We start from the raw sequence: 13162 nt of genomic DNA, 5'->3' as shown, positions 1-13162 counted from the left end.
CCCGAGTGTCTTATTTCTTCCATTGTACCTCTGTGCCGAGGGGGTTGATTATTCACTCAAACCCTCCCTAGCAGGCTGGACCTGGTGGCCGGAGTCGCCTCCTTCTGCCAAAAGAGATTCAGCTCCGAACAAAGCTGATTTCTCCTCCTGTGCAAAACTTTTCTTGCTCAGCCGCTGCAGCAGCATGCCTGGGAAAAGGGTACGGGCTATTAGCAGCACTCGGTGCTGTGGCTGAAGATCAATAACCCCCCTCTTTCCCAAAAAATAAGTAAGTAGGGTCTTAAGGAGCAGAGGACGGGAGGAGGATCTTGAATTGCACACCAAAGCTTGGGAAATGGAGTGCAGGTTCCCCACCGGATCAGTGACATTAAATAAGCAGGGGCATCATCACCCCCTCGGCTGCCTTTTTGGGGCTGTGCAGGTGACATCAGTGATGTTTTACCCCAAGTTTTGTGCTCACCCTGAGAAACCTCAGCTCCTGGCCCAGCCCCGCTGCTCTCCACGTCTCCCCTCGCTGCAGCACGCGTTTGGGGAAGGGAAACTCATTTGTCTTCCAGCCGAGGGAGTTCGGCCGTGCTCGACTCCGTCCCGTTCTGGCACAAATCCTTCCTCAGATGTGGTCACACATATGGATTATAGCCCATCTGTTTCAAGGTTTAAATGCCTAAACCCTTCATGGTGGGGTAATAGACGGTAGCTTTGTTACTCCGCAGTTAGCCTCTCCTTCTGCACCGAGCTGCCCAGCCATTTAGCTTCTGAGCTCCGTATAATTGTGTGTAACCTTTAAATCGGAACGTTTAACCCCCTGATTTATGATCTTAAGCCCCATTATTCAGACCACTTCAACTTTCCCTATCTGAGCTCGTACAGTAGGAGCCCTTCCAGAGCTCCTCTGCAGCACGGCTCGAGCATCTGGCTTTCTGATCTTAAACTGAATAACTTCCAGCAGCAGTGCTGACGAAAGAGAACATTTTTGATTTTTTTTAGTAGCCGTGGCTTTGGTTTTTTTCTTCTTTATTTTGTATCGACGCTTGGCTTTTCGCTCATCTTTTCCCCTTCCGTACCGTAGTTATTTCGTTGGTCTTTTGTCGAGGCCCTGTCGTGGTGGGGTTTAATTTTTCTTTTCGAAGACCAAATGGGTAGGAGGACGGATTTGTCTGACGGAAAGCGAGCAAAAGGGCTTGGCAGGGCAGGAACCGAAGCCCTTCAGACTGACCTGGCCTTTCTGGATTTCCTGGTGGCGGTCTCGGGGTCTGAAGGGACTTTGGTCTTTGCGTTTTCCTCTTGCTTCTGGAGTCGGTTTCCACGGGCAGAAAAATGAGGCTCATTGAGGGAAAGTGCTTAGCAAGCTTGTGTCTCTGCTGCTTGGTGTAGTGCCTATTTTGAGAGGAAAAGAGAGAAACCTCGTCTTCCAGTCCTGTCAGTCTGGTCCTTTTCCACCAGCACTAAATCCACTTCAGATATATATTTTTGTAAAGCTGTTTGAAAGACTTAATGGACTGTGATTTTTCTCATTGTGGAAGAGCTGTAGTGAGCCTGAGAGTGACACTTAATAGTCTGTCAAGAAAAGACATAAAAAAAAACCATCTACATTTTGTTTTTTTTAAAGAGAACAGCGGTTTTGTTAGTCTGGTATTATTTCTGGCAGCATCACAAGCCGTACATCAAAGTGGTGCAGGCTTAACTTATATAAAAACAGTTCTTGGGGTGTTTACATGAATGAATGGCTGGTTTTTTCCCTTCTCATCCCTCACCCGGTGCTGAATGTCCCCCAGGAAGGTTGTGCTGACCTCCCCTTGGGTGCAGAGGTCCCCGAATCCGTCCCGTTGCGGGGTTTGGGCTGAGTTCCCCGGGGATGTGCGCGGGTGTGCAGCTCCCGGCCGCTCAGACCTGTCCCTCTCCGCTTCCCTTCGCACGCCCCCGGCCCCGTCCACGCTCAGCCATGTCCAAGTCGGCCGTGAAAATCTCTTCGGACCTGCTGTCCAACCCCCTGTGCGAGCAGGAGCCCGGCTTCCTGGAGATGGTCACGGCCTTCGACACGGCGATGAAGAGGATGGACTCCTTCAACCAGGAGAAGGTGAGGGTGGCTTTGGGGAGGCAGGGGGTGCTCGGGGGTAGCTCCGTCCCTTCCAGCCGCATCCTCCTTCCCTCTTTGTCCTCACCTCCAAGGTGTTTCCCCCATCAAACTCTCCATACACGCTTTTTCTGACTCTGGTTGTGCCGGGGGTTTTAGCGCACGGGAGAAAGATTGCTCGTTTTTGGTTAAAGGGCACCGTGGTGCCGCTCATCCCGTGGCAGGCGCCGTGCAAACGCTTTTCCGACGAGCCTGGCGTGTAATCATCCCTCTTGCTTCCGACAGGTGAATCAGATCCAAAAGACGGTCATAGAGCCTTTGAAAAAGTAAGTACCGGCCTCGTCTCGGGTGTTTGTCATAACCGTGCTCCTTTTTAAAGCTGCTTACACCGCCGTGACAAACCGGCGTCCCCTCGGTGGCAAAGGCGGAGAGCTCGTGTCCTGGTCTGCCAAATTTATTTATCCGTACTTTAAAGAACACCTGGGATGAGTGATTATGACTGCATTGGATCATCCAGAGGTGTGCTGGTTACTTCCAACATTTCGTTCCAGTTAAAAAAGACAAAGCAAAAGAGCGGGCAGCGGGCCGGGGCGGTGCGGTCCAGCCCAGCGCTGCGGGCACCGAGCGCTTGCGTGTTTGAGGAGCTCCTTTCCTGTGCAGGTTTTCTAAATAAAAAGCGTAGAGGCATGGAAATGTTTTTAGTTTGCTTTAAGGGAAAGCTACTCCGTGTTTTTATAGCATACCCACACAAAAGGAAAAAGTCATCGTAGTGCCATGTAGGCAGTGGGCAGGTGGGGAATAGGGACAGGAAACCAGGTGGCGTTCCCAGTCCCCAGCTGATAACCGGTGAAGGGTTGGGATATCCAAGACCCTGGAAAAGCTTCTCGCAGCCCTCTCCACGATGCTTTAAATGCTTCAGAAACTGCAGACATGTAGGGACCCCCCTGTCTGGAGGAGCATGGACCTTGTGCCCTGGGGCTGGGGGCTGCAGGGTTTTGGGGCTTGGGGCTTGGGGGTTTTGGGGCTGCAGGGCTTTGGGGCTGGAGGCTGCCTGGCTTTGGGGCTGGGGTCTGCAGGGGCTTGGGGCTGGGTCTGCAAGGCTTTGGGGCTGGGGTCTGCAGGGGCTTGGGGCCGCAGGGGCTTGGGGCTGCAGGGCTTTGGGGCTGGGGGCTGCAGGGCTTTGGGGCTGGGACTGCAAGGCTTTGGGGCTGCAAGGCTTTGGGGCTGGGAGCTGCAGGGCTTTGGGGCTGGGGCTTTGGGGCTGGGGGCTTCAGGGCTTTGGGGCTGGGGGCTGCAGGGCTCGGGGGCTGCAGGGATTTAGGGCTTTGGGCCTTCCCCAGGCAATATATCTGCAGCCAGGCTCGGTGCGGGAGCCAGACCCCTCTCCAAACCGTGCCCATCCACAGCTCTCATCGCTCGGAACTAAAACCTTAGCGGGGCGTGCGAGCTGAAGGTGCTGACACCGTTGCTCTGGGAGCAGGTTTCCCCATTTTCCCCTTTTCCTCCCTGCCGTCAGAAGTTAACTTCAGCCGCGCGGTGCGTCACGGCTCGGTCGTGCCTCGGCGCCGCAGCAGTTTTGTCACCGAGTTGACAAAAAATTGGGTTGTTGACAAAAAAATTCACCTCTGCCTGCCCGATTGCCAGCGGTGCTGGCAGCCCTGAGCGGTGTCGGTGTCGCAGACTGTCCCCCCCAAACATTTTAGGGTCGCTGCCACCGCTGCGCCAAACATCTCCTGAAAGCCGGAGCTTTGCCGCTTTTGTTAGGGGAACGGAGCAGGCGAGCGAAAATAAAATAAAATGACTTTAATATGACAGTAAGTGTTGCAAATTGCTGAATAACAATTTTAGTTTAGCTTTGACACGGGGTGTTTTTTTGTGTGTTTTTTTTTTTTCTTTTTTTTTCTTAAAGTTGTTGTTTCTGCCCAAATCTGAAAGTAAAAATCCTCGCGTACCGCTCCGCGCGTGAGGTTACGCCGCGCTGCTGTTCGGGGGATGTTCGGTGACTCAAGCATCGCCCCGGTCGCCTATCAACGGCCAGAAATTCTTGGTTATTTAGGGAAAAAACATGAAGAAAGGAAGAAAAAAAACACAGGCTTTTGCTGTGGAATTGTGTTGCTTATTATCTAGATTGTCCTCATGAAAGATACATTAACTTCTTCTTCCAGCATTCTGTTAAAATTGGAAGAAGGGCTCGTGCGTCTGAAATCTTCCCTTTTTTTTTATTTTTTTTCCTCCAACTCGTGGTGAAAGGAACAAGAATACCTTTTATTTTTTTCCTGCAAACCTCGCCTTGTGTTTTAAACCCTGGGCAAGCTTTAGCTCGAGGTGACGAAGCCGTTCCTACGTCGCCGCTGTCGTTCGGCTCGGGGCGGAGGCGCAGGAGGGGCAAGACCCCTTTGGAGGCATCCGTGCAGGATCACGTCGTGTTATTCCTGCCCTAGGGAAACACCAGGGAAATTCTGGAGCCTTGCAGGACACGGGGCTGGTTGGCCCGAGCACGGCGTGGTGCTTCGCTGGGAGGTTTCCTTGCACAAGGCGAAGCGCTCAGGTCGCCTTTTATCAGCCCCGTCCTTGGTTAAATGGACACGAGGGTGTTTACTTCAAGGCCCTGGCTCCTTCCCAGTCCTGGCAATTCTCTCCAACTTCCTAAATTTCCATTGGACTCGACTGTGGTGTTTTGTTTTTTTTTCCCTTCCTGCCCTTTGGCACCTGCGAGCGGTTGCTGCGTGCTCTTAAACGGCTCCCAGCCCCCGCCTGCAGAGGCTGCGCCTCGGTGCCGAACGAAAAATGAACAAAAATCGTTCCCTTCCCTCCCTCTTTGTGACTCCAGCAGCGTAGGTACGTGTGAGGACGAGCCAGGAACATTTCTGAGGAGCCCAAGGGTCCTTTCGGAGGCTGACGAGATGCAGGAGAGAAATGCAAAGCTTGCGCCTCCCCTTGTCCTGCTGCCGGAGAAAGCCCGGCGACGTTTCGGGGATAAAAGTTTGGGATTAATGCAAGCTGCCTCGGGGAGCTCTGATTTCCAGCTAGGTAGGGCTTCCCCGCTCCGAGACGGCTCTCCCCAGCCTCTCCCAAACTGGCTTTGACCTAGAAACGGGCTCTGCTCCGACAGCTGCGCTTTATTACGGCTTCACTGGTGGTCTTCTGTGGTTTATTAGCCAAAGACACAGATAAGTATAAGCCAAGCAATTAGCGGTGCTGGTAACAGGCTGTAATCGGAGGCACATGTGCAGCGCAGGCTCCACTCGGTTGTCCGGGGACGGTAGGTTTGGGGGAAATACATTACGTCGAACCACGTCGAAGAAAGCAGCAGTGGATTTAAAGGGGGCTCGGGCTGGGAAAGGGGAGCTGGGGGAGGTCAGGAGGGATCCGCTCCCCTCCTGCAGCCCAAATTCACGCCAGATCAGCATTTTTGGGGCACGGCAAGAGGAAAGCAGCTGGGTCTTCGCTTCCCTCTCCCTGTTTCCAGCGAGGTGCGTCGGGGCCGGTGCCAGACCGCGCGCCGTCACCTCGGTGTCCCTTCTGGCGTGCCGGTGGCTGAGGAAGGAAGCGGCTTAGCGGAGCCAGGTGGTTTGGAGATTCACAACCTTTAATGCCTTTCGCGTTCGGAGCCGCTTTTCATCCCGCAGCCTCTCGGTTTAACCAGCTCCGTCCGTCTGAGCGGCGGCCGCGGTGTCACCCTGGTGCCACCGTCCCCTCGGCTCGTGGCATCGTCCCCATCCCCATCCCCATGCTGCAGCAATTCACTTAAAGCCAGATATAGGTCCGAAAACCCAACATCTAGCTCCCAAATCCCATCCGGGGAGCAAAAACCACCCCGAGGGGAGCAGCCAAGCCCTGCTGGCGCCCCAGCCGTGCACGCACAAGGGTCTGGGGGCTTCTCACCCGCCCCGGTCCCCCTGAGCCCTCGCCCTGCACATCCTCTCCTGGCAGCAGCGGCGCTCACCGGCCGCGAGGAGCCCCAGGGGTGCCGGGGACCGGAAAAGGAAAAGCGGCTTTCGTGTCCTTACGGGCCCCTAATGAGGATTTCACGCACAAAGCTAGCCACACGGCTGCCCGGCACCCCCGCGGCTCTTAGCCTAAATCCCCAGCCCGCTTGGGGTATTTTTATTTTCATCTTATTTTATTTTATTTTTTTTTTTCTGGTGCTCCTCGCTCTGGCTCGGAAGGGCTGGTTTTCATTTCCCCTTCCTGGTGGGCGGACGGGCCCACGACGGACGCGTGGGCACGGGCTGAGGCATGGCAGGCATCCCCCAGCATAGCCCGCATGCTGAGCCTTCCTCGTGCCTCCCCGGACCTCCTCCTCCTCCTCCTCCATCACTTCTGCGTCTCCACAGCTCTTTGTCCCCCCATACCCGGTGCTACCCCTGCACAATTGCTTTTACTTTTATTTTCCAAGCCCCTGTGCCTACAGTAACGCCGCAGGGATGAGCGCACGTGCGTGCCAGCCCGGTCATGCTTGGGGCACTTGCAAAACGGGGAGGAAAAATACATTTTAGCATCATTTTTCCCTGCGCCTCGAGCCCTTTTCTCAATTGTAATGCTCCAAATATTGGCTGAGGTCAGTGTCAGGGGGAAGCCACGTGCCCAGACCCGGCGAGCCTGGGCCCAGGCGGGTGCCCGGCGCTGGCAGCGGGCTCATCCTGCTGCTCCAGCACCCCGGCAGACGAACGCCAGAGCTGGGCAGCCGGCTCTGTGTCACTCCGGAGGGGGAAATTTCCAATTTTCGAGCAGGAGACCTGGCGGCAGGGCTGGCGAGCTAACGAAGGCGGCAGCGGTGGGATCCTGACGGCGCTTTGATCCCCCGTGGCAGCTCCCTGTCCCTTAATTACGGCAGGCTGGAGCGGAGACGAGGTGGCAACGGTATTTATAATTCAGAGAGTCGGGTGATTTATTATTTTTTTTCCTAAAAAGAATAAAAAATAAATTATTTTTTCAGGGCTAAACCGTCATCCTAAGAGGAGCTCACCGGTATGTTTCCCCTTACTCCCCTGGCGGGCAGCGGGGAGGCAGTGATTTGGATTTCCTTTTTGTTATCCCCTCGTATCTCCCCTCACCTGCTCCTCCTAAGCTGCCTGCGCCGTAATCCGCTGCCTAAAAAGTGACAAGGAGCAGCGGCAGCTTATTCTGCAAGCTGCTTTCGTGGCCGGGGCCCTAATGCCCCGTGCTGCTGCTGTTTCACCTCCGCTCCCGTGCTGTTTTCAGCACCGTACCCAGCAAATTTTCTCGGAGCCGGCTCCAATTTTCACTTTTTTGGGTTAAAAGGGGGGCACGGAGCAGGAGGCTGGGGTCTGGGCATGTTTTTGGCTGTCAGAACCGCTCGCCTGCTATAAAAGCAGGGCCTGGGTGGCACATCCAGGGGATGGTGTTGGGCTTATCGGTAAATACCAACGCCTGTGGGGCTTTCCATCCCCGTCTGTCGGCGCATTTTGCAGCGGGAGGAATCGTCCTTCTCCTTGCTCCACATGCAGGGGATGGGTGAAACAACCAGGATTTGCTTTTGAGGCTTCCCTTGGCTTGCTAAAATGCGGCTCCTGCCACTGGGGTTGGTGTTTTGAGCTCGTTTCCGTTCCCTTTGCTTTTTGGTGGTCGCTCCCCCGTGGGCTTGCCACCCCTCGTCCCTTGTCTTCGAGCCTGGCTGCCGGGCTTAAAACGCTAAATCAAGCTCCTGGGAAAAGATTTGGGATGCTCACGGGGTTGTTGGGGCAGGGACTGGGAGGCAGGGGGATGTGCTTGGAGCTGCTGGGGGCTTTTTTGGCTGCCAGGCTTTCCACCAGGAGGGTTTGTAATTAACGCGCGGGATGTTTGTGCGGCCGCTCGGCCGTTTGTTACGTCCTGGGAATAACTTGGCAGGCGCGGGGATCTTCCTATCGCCCGCCGCTTGTGTTTACCACCCCTGGCACTTGGCTTGAGATCGCGTTTCTGTACGCGGCTCCCTCCTGTAAAAGGGGAAAAAACCCGGGCAGGGCTTCAAAATGGCAAAGAAAGCCAATTCTCCCCTACCTTCGGGTGAATCTCAGTGCTCACGGGCTAACGGGGAGATCATACGGAGTAATTTAGTTCCTTCGAGGGGCAGCCTCGCCTCGCTGCGGATCAGGCCGATGGAGCAGCACGCTTCCCTGCCTGAGCTGATCTAAATCACGTGAAAATGAAGCCAGGCGGCTCAGCGACCCGCTGCGAGCGTCTCCGGCACGGGACGAGCTCACCGAGGTGTCCGGGGAGGGTCAGGGGGGCTCAGGCTCCTCCTGCTCCTGCCAGGGAGAAGGAGAACCTCGCCGAGACACAGCCGGAGATGCCACCAGCCAAGCCGGCACCCGACGGGGTTTCGATGGTTTTTATTCAGCCCCAGCACCCGGCGGTTAGGGGCCGAGGAGCTGGCACGGTGCGTCGCGCTCACGGCTGCTTACAGGGCTGAACACCCCCCTCGCTCTGAAAAGCAGAAATAATCCGTGCATTAAAAGGCCTTGGGAGACAGTAGCTGCTGTGCCTACACGGTACCAGCCTCGATCTGCAGCTTCAGCAGCTCTTTTGATTTTTTTAAAGCACCAACGGAGTACGGTGGCCTCCCGTTACGGGCTGCAAAATCTCAGCGAGTCGATGTTAGGGACAAAAAAGGGGAAAAAAAAATGATCGAGTTGATGCTAGGGACAAAAAAGGGGGAAAAAAAACGCTCGAGTTGATGCAAGGGACAAGAAAACGATCCAGCCTTTTTGGCTTTAAAACCAGATTTAACTTCAAAGCGCGTGGAAAGTATGCCGCCGATGGTCTCCTGCGTTCTCCCTTGCTGCTTTTTGGAGCCAAAGGCTTTGCTCTTGCCCTGCGGTACGGGGTTTGTCGGATGTAAAAGGGCTGCACGCTAATTCTCCGCTCCTCTCGGTGCCTCTTTTCATGTGTGAGCACCGGGGAAGTGCCGAGCGGGCGGGAGAAAGCTCTCAAAAGACAGGAAAAACGCAGTTTAAATCCAGCACACGGTGCTGACACGATGCTTGGCAGCCCCGGAGGTGGCTTTTTGGTGCTCTGCCACCCCACAAGCTGTTGACGGGACCGTTCCCGGCCCCATTCCCGACTTCTCCTGCCCCACACATCGCGGGGGAGCAGCTGGGCTTGTGGGGTCGAGGCCACCCCGTCAGCACCGGGGAGACACCCGGTGGTTCAAGGTTCTTTGCCCCCTGTCGGGGACGTAACCCAGAAACCCAAGACGTGGCCCTGTGGCCTGATGGCACTGCTCGTCCCCATTACCAGCTCGTTAATAATTGGGATTATTTCTGCAGAAGCTGCAACCGGGAGCTGCTGACGTTACGGTTTTGCTGCTGGCACGGAGCGCGTGCGCCTTTGTGCCGTGTCCGCCTCGAAATCGGGGCACCCCGACCCCTCCCTCCGTGCAGTCCCTTGTTCCCGTGCCACGTCCTCGGCCACCCGGCCCTTTCGGGGCACGTTTTGGGGGCACCGTGCGGAAAAAGAGGAGGAATTTTCGCCGCAGCCCGTGGGACGGTGAGCCCTGCGCTCGGAGCCCTGCGCAGCCGGGACCCGGTGGGAGCCCCCGCAGGCTGCTGGCGTCCCGATGTAACGGCGCGGGAGGTTTACCATAAAAAGCAATGTCAGGGCAGCAGCATCTGACACTCGGGGGGCCAGCTGGATGGCAGGGTGACGCCCGGCCGGCGTCCCGCTCCCTGATGACTTTTTCAGGTTGCACGGGGCCGTAATTCAGCTCCCAGCTGCGCCTCCCGCGATGGACACGGCTGGCGGAGCCCGCGGCGGGTGGCGCCGTCGTTGCCGGTGCCAGGACTGGGGGCTGCCCCCACGGGCGGTCTCTGGAGACCGCTGTCCCCGTGGGATGTCCTCGGGAGGGTGCCCGGGGAGGTCGGGGGGCTCTCGGGGGTGTTCGGGAGCGGCAGCCGGGCGGTGGTTTTGAGGTTTTGCTCGGAGCGGGGACGCCAGCGGGTGAGCGCGTGGCAGCGTGGGTGTCCTCAGCCATCGGGGCCGCGGAGCACGACCGTGTTCCGCCGTCCAAACGAGGAATGATTAAACCCCAACCTGCTAAAGCTCGGGGACAAAAGGCTCCGGCTCTGTGCACGGTGGCACGGCACGGCGGCACCTTCGGGGTGAGCACGGGGAGATGAGGTTTGAACGGCACCGGCCTCGCCGTGCGCTGCCGCAGACGCCCAGGGCTCGAATTTGGGAGCGAAGCTCCGGGTCCTGCCTTCCCCTCACCCAGAGCTGCTGGCTGCCTCTGCTGCCACGCTCCGAAATATTCCCTCGTCCTCGCCGTCAGATGTTCCCCTTCCCTCGATTTGTAACACGTTTTAATAACAGGAAGCTTCCCCTAGCCTGGCGCGTTGTTGGCTCCCGCCAGTCCTTCTGTTTGGGGTGCGGAGCGCTTCTCCAGCCGTGCCGTACGGGAGACGGGGATTTGGGATTTTGGGATTGCCCCAAAAACTGAGGAACAGGGCCGGCAGCTGTAGCAGTGACTATTTTTCCTGCTCCCTTCACCTTTGGGTGGCTCGGCAAAGCCCAGGGCAGAGCGAGCCCCACTCAAGGCACGTGCAGCTGCTTGGGTTTTATTTCTCAGGGCTCGAGCAGGATTTTTTGGGGGGCTGGGATTGATCCCGAGAGCTGACCCTTGAGAAGGGGACCGCAGCCGACGGGCAGAGGCAGGGCACCACGCAGGGACGTTCCTAAACACTTCGGTGCCGCTCCCGTGCCTGCTTTTTGCTTTTCAAAGCCAAATATTGGGGAAAAAAACGCATTAGCTAGCTACGCACGCACAAGGAAATGGGGAAAAAGTGTTATTTTTTTTTCCTCTTTGCTTTGCTCGCCCGAATTAACAGCATTGTTCTCCGGGGCAGCTTCCGTCCCCGTCCCAGATAAGGCAGCTTTCCCTGTTCTTAAACACGGCAGCTGGGAGAGAGGGGGAAAGCCGTTAAAAATAAAGAATTAATGGTAAAACCAGAAGGGCTGGCAGGCAAGCCCAGAAGCAGGTTGGGACCTTCAGAGCGCTTTTACCAGGCTTCCCAAAACGGGCTAGATTTTCATAATAATTGTTCAAAAACACACCCCGAAACTCGTGGATTGACCCTAAGAAAAACCCCAAAACCTTGGCAAGGACTCACAAATCGTGTATATATGTAACGTCAGCCTTTCTTCCAGCCTCCTGGAGGAACCTAAGGAAAGCTTTTGGGCTGGGGCCGGGCTGTGCTGACCCCCCCGGGTGGTGTTATTCAGCATTTTCTCAATCCTGGCCCTGCACGGGGCTGACTTTTGGAAAGGAGCGGGGCCGGCGGCGCGAGGGCAGAGCAGGGATTGCAGCTCCCGGCCGTGTTTCTCCTCCATCCCCTGCGTTTTGCCGTGCCGGGGCCGTATCCTGCGCCCTGCTGGCCCCTCTCAGCACCTCCCAGGGCTTCGTTTGCTTCTCCTGGCCCGTCGTGGTGCAGCTGTTGGAAGAAGCTGCGGGAGATCTGAAGGGCTTTGTAGTGCATCGACGGCGCGTGACGAAATGGGGATTTAGGGGGCACCTGCGGCGCGACGGCGGCGCTTTTTCCCCGGCTCCACCGGCCTGTAGGGACAGCAGCGGGGCTGCCGAGTGTCCCCTTTGCAATTTGGGGTCTTTGGGGTGGCAGATTGCTTGGGGGGCTTTTGGGGTGGCACATTTCCCCGGGGGCCTTTGGGGTGGCAGGTTGTCTTCGGTGTCACATCCCTGCTCAAAGCCCTCCTGTCCTCTTCTCCCCGGCAGGTTCAGCAGCGTGTTCCCCAGCCTGAACATGGCAGTGAAGCGCCGCGAGCAAACCCTGCAGGACTACAAGCGCCTGCAGTCCAAGGTGGAGAAGTACGAGGAGAAGGAGAGAACCGGCCCCGTCCTCGCCAAGCTGCACCAGGTACGGCCCCGAAGCCTTGGGGCAACCCTGGCCACGAGCTACGTGGCCACTTGGGAGCCCAGGGCTGGGGTGAAGCTCTCTCAGAGCCACGCTGAGCTTTCTGTTTGCAAAAGAAAGGGAAATAAAAAAAATCCACAGGAAGCGAAAACGCTGGGACGAGCAGGCGGTGGGCGGAATTCCCCTCGCCCTCAGCGCCTGCCCGAGCAGCTGTACGCAGAAAGGCAGAGCTCAGAGCCTCCCGAGTCGCCGTGCTTGCCACCTGTTGCAGAAAAAAATTCGTCCTGGAAAATCGCAGTAATCGGTCCACAGGCAGCTTCGCCAGATTCCCTTTTCTCTCCCAGATTTGAGCAGAATCGCCATTATTTTATTATTAAATTCTCGCCCGAAGTCCCGCTCCCGCAGAACGTTTGCGGGATCCTGGAAGGAGCCGGGTGACTTTCTCGGGAGCCAAAAGACCGTGGATTTTCTGAAGACAAAATGAAGTTTTGTGTTAAAGAACAGCCCTATCGGCGCTGACAAAAGAGACCTCAGATTTAGTCATAAGCCGCTTACTTTGCTTAGCCTCGGTGCCTAAAGCTGCGGCTGGAAAACTGCGAGTGCTTTTGTCCTGGTGATTAAGCAGGTTTTAGTTATTTCATTTTTTTTCACCCTAATGAACTTCCCTGTGATATAATTTCCCCCCCTCCCCGCCCCCGCAAAGACCTTAGCTCACCGCGGCGTGAGCTCAGACGCCCGCTGGAGCCAGAGCTGCTCTTAAGAAACCCCAAACCCCGAATTCGTGTCCCCGAATTTGGTGGCGAACTGGGGAATCTCAGCAAGGGCTCGCCGTCGAGTTTGGTGCCTTTTTTGGCGCAAAGCCCGGTGCTGCTCGATGCTGGATGAGTTCAAACACTTCTCCCCACTGAGTTAAAACGCTCCCAGTCCCAGCCTAGCTGCCTTTCTGCCCGATTCCTGCCCGACCCCAAATTCGCTCCTTTCCACCCGGCGTCGCGCGCGGGGTTTTTGGCACCGCGGCGCCCCCCCCGCCCGTCGGAATTGCGGCAGGATTAAGCGGCAGACTTGGACGGGTCTAATATTTCACTGCCCACCCCCTCCTGCCCTTTTCCACACCATCCCGGAGACATTTCCCTTTCTCCCCACGCTTCTGTTTAAAGAAGCCGGGTGGGCTCGCTCAGCTGAAGGTCACAGGCGAAAGTGGAGAGGGGAGAAGCTCTTG

General features: G+C 56.6%; 1 protein-coding gene across 4 annotated transcripts in view; it reads left to right on the top strand.

Annotated features, from left to right (window-relative positions):
• Positions 1 to 13162, top strand: part of BIN3 (bridging integrator 3) — a 40198-nt gene that overhangs the window by 20196 nt on the left and 6840 nt on the right. For all 4 annotated transcript variants that reach the window (XM_035562830.2, XM_035562832.2, XM_035562831.2 and 1 more), the window contains 3 exons: positions 1941 to 2077; positions 2360 to 2400; positions 11805 to 11946. In XM_035562830.2, the coding sequence (XP_035418723.1) occupies positions 1941 to 2077; positions 2360 to 2400; positions 11805 to 11946 (320 nt within the window). The remainder of the gene's footprint in view (positions 1 to 1940; positions 2078 to 2359; positions 2401 to 11804; positions 11947 to 13162) is intronic.

The sequence above is a fragment of the Cygnus atratus genome, chromosome 27 (genome assembly GCF_013377495.2).
Source record: "Cygnus atratus isolate AKBS03 ecotype Queensland, Australia chromosome 27, CAtr_DNAZoo_HiC_assembly, whole genome shotgun sequence".
Lineage (NCBI taxonomy): Eukaryota > Metazoa > Chordata > Aves > Anseriformes > Anatidae > Cygnus > Cygnus atratus.
This window is presented reverse-complemented; position numbering and strand designations above follow the sequence as displayed.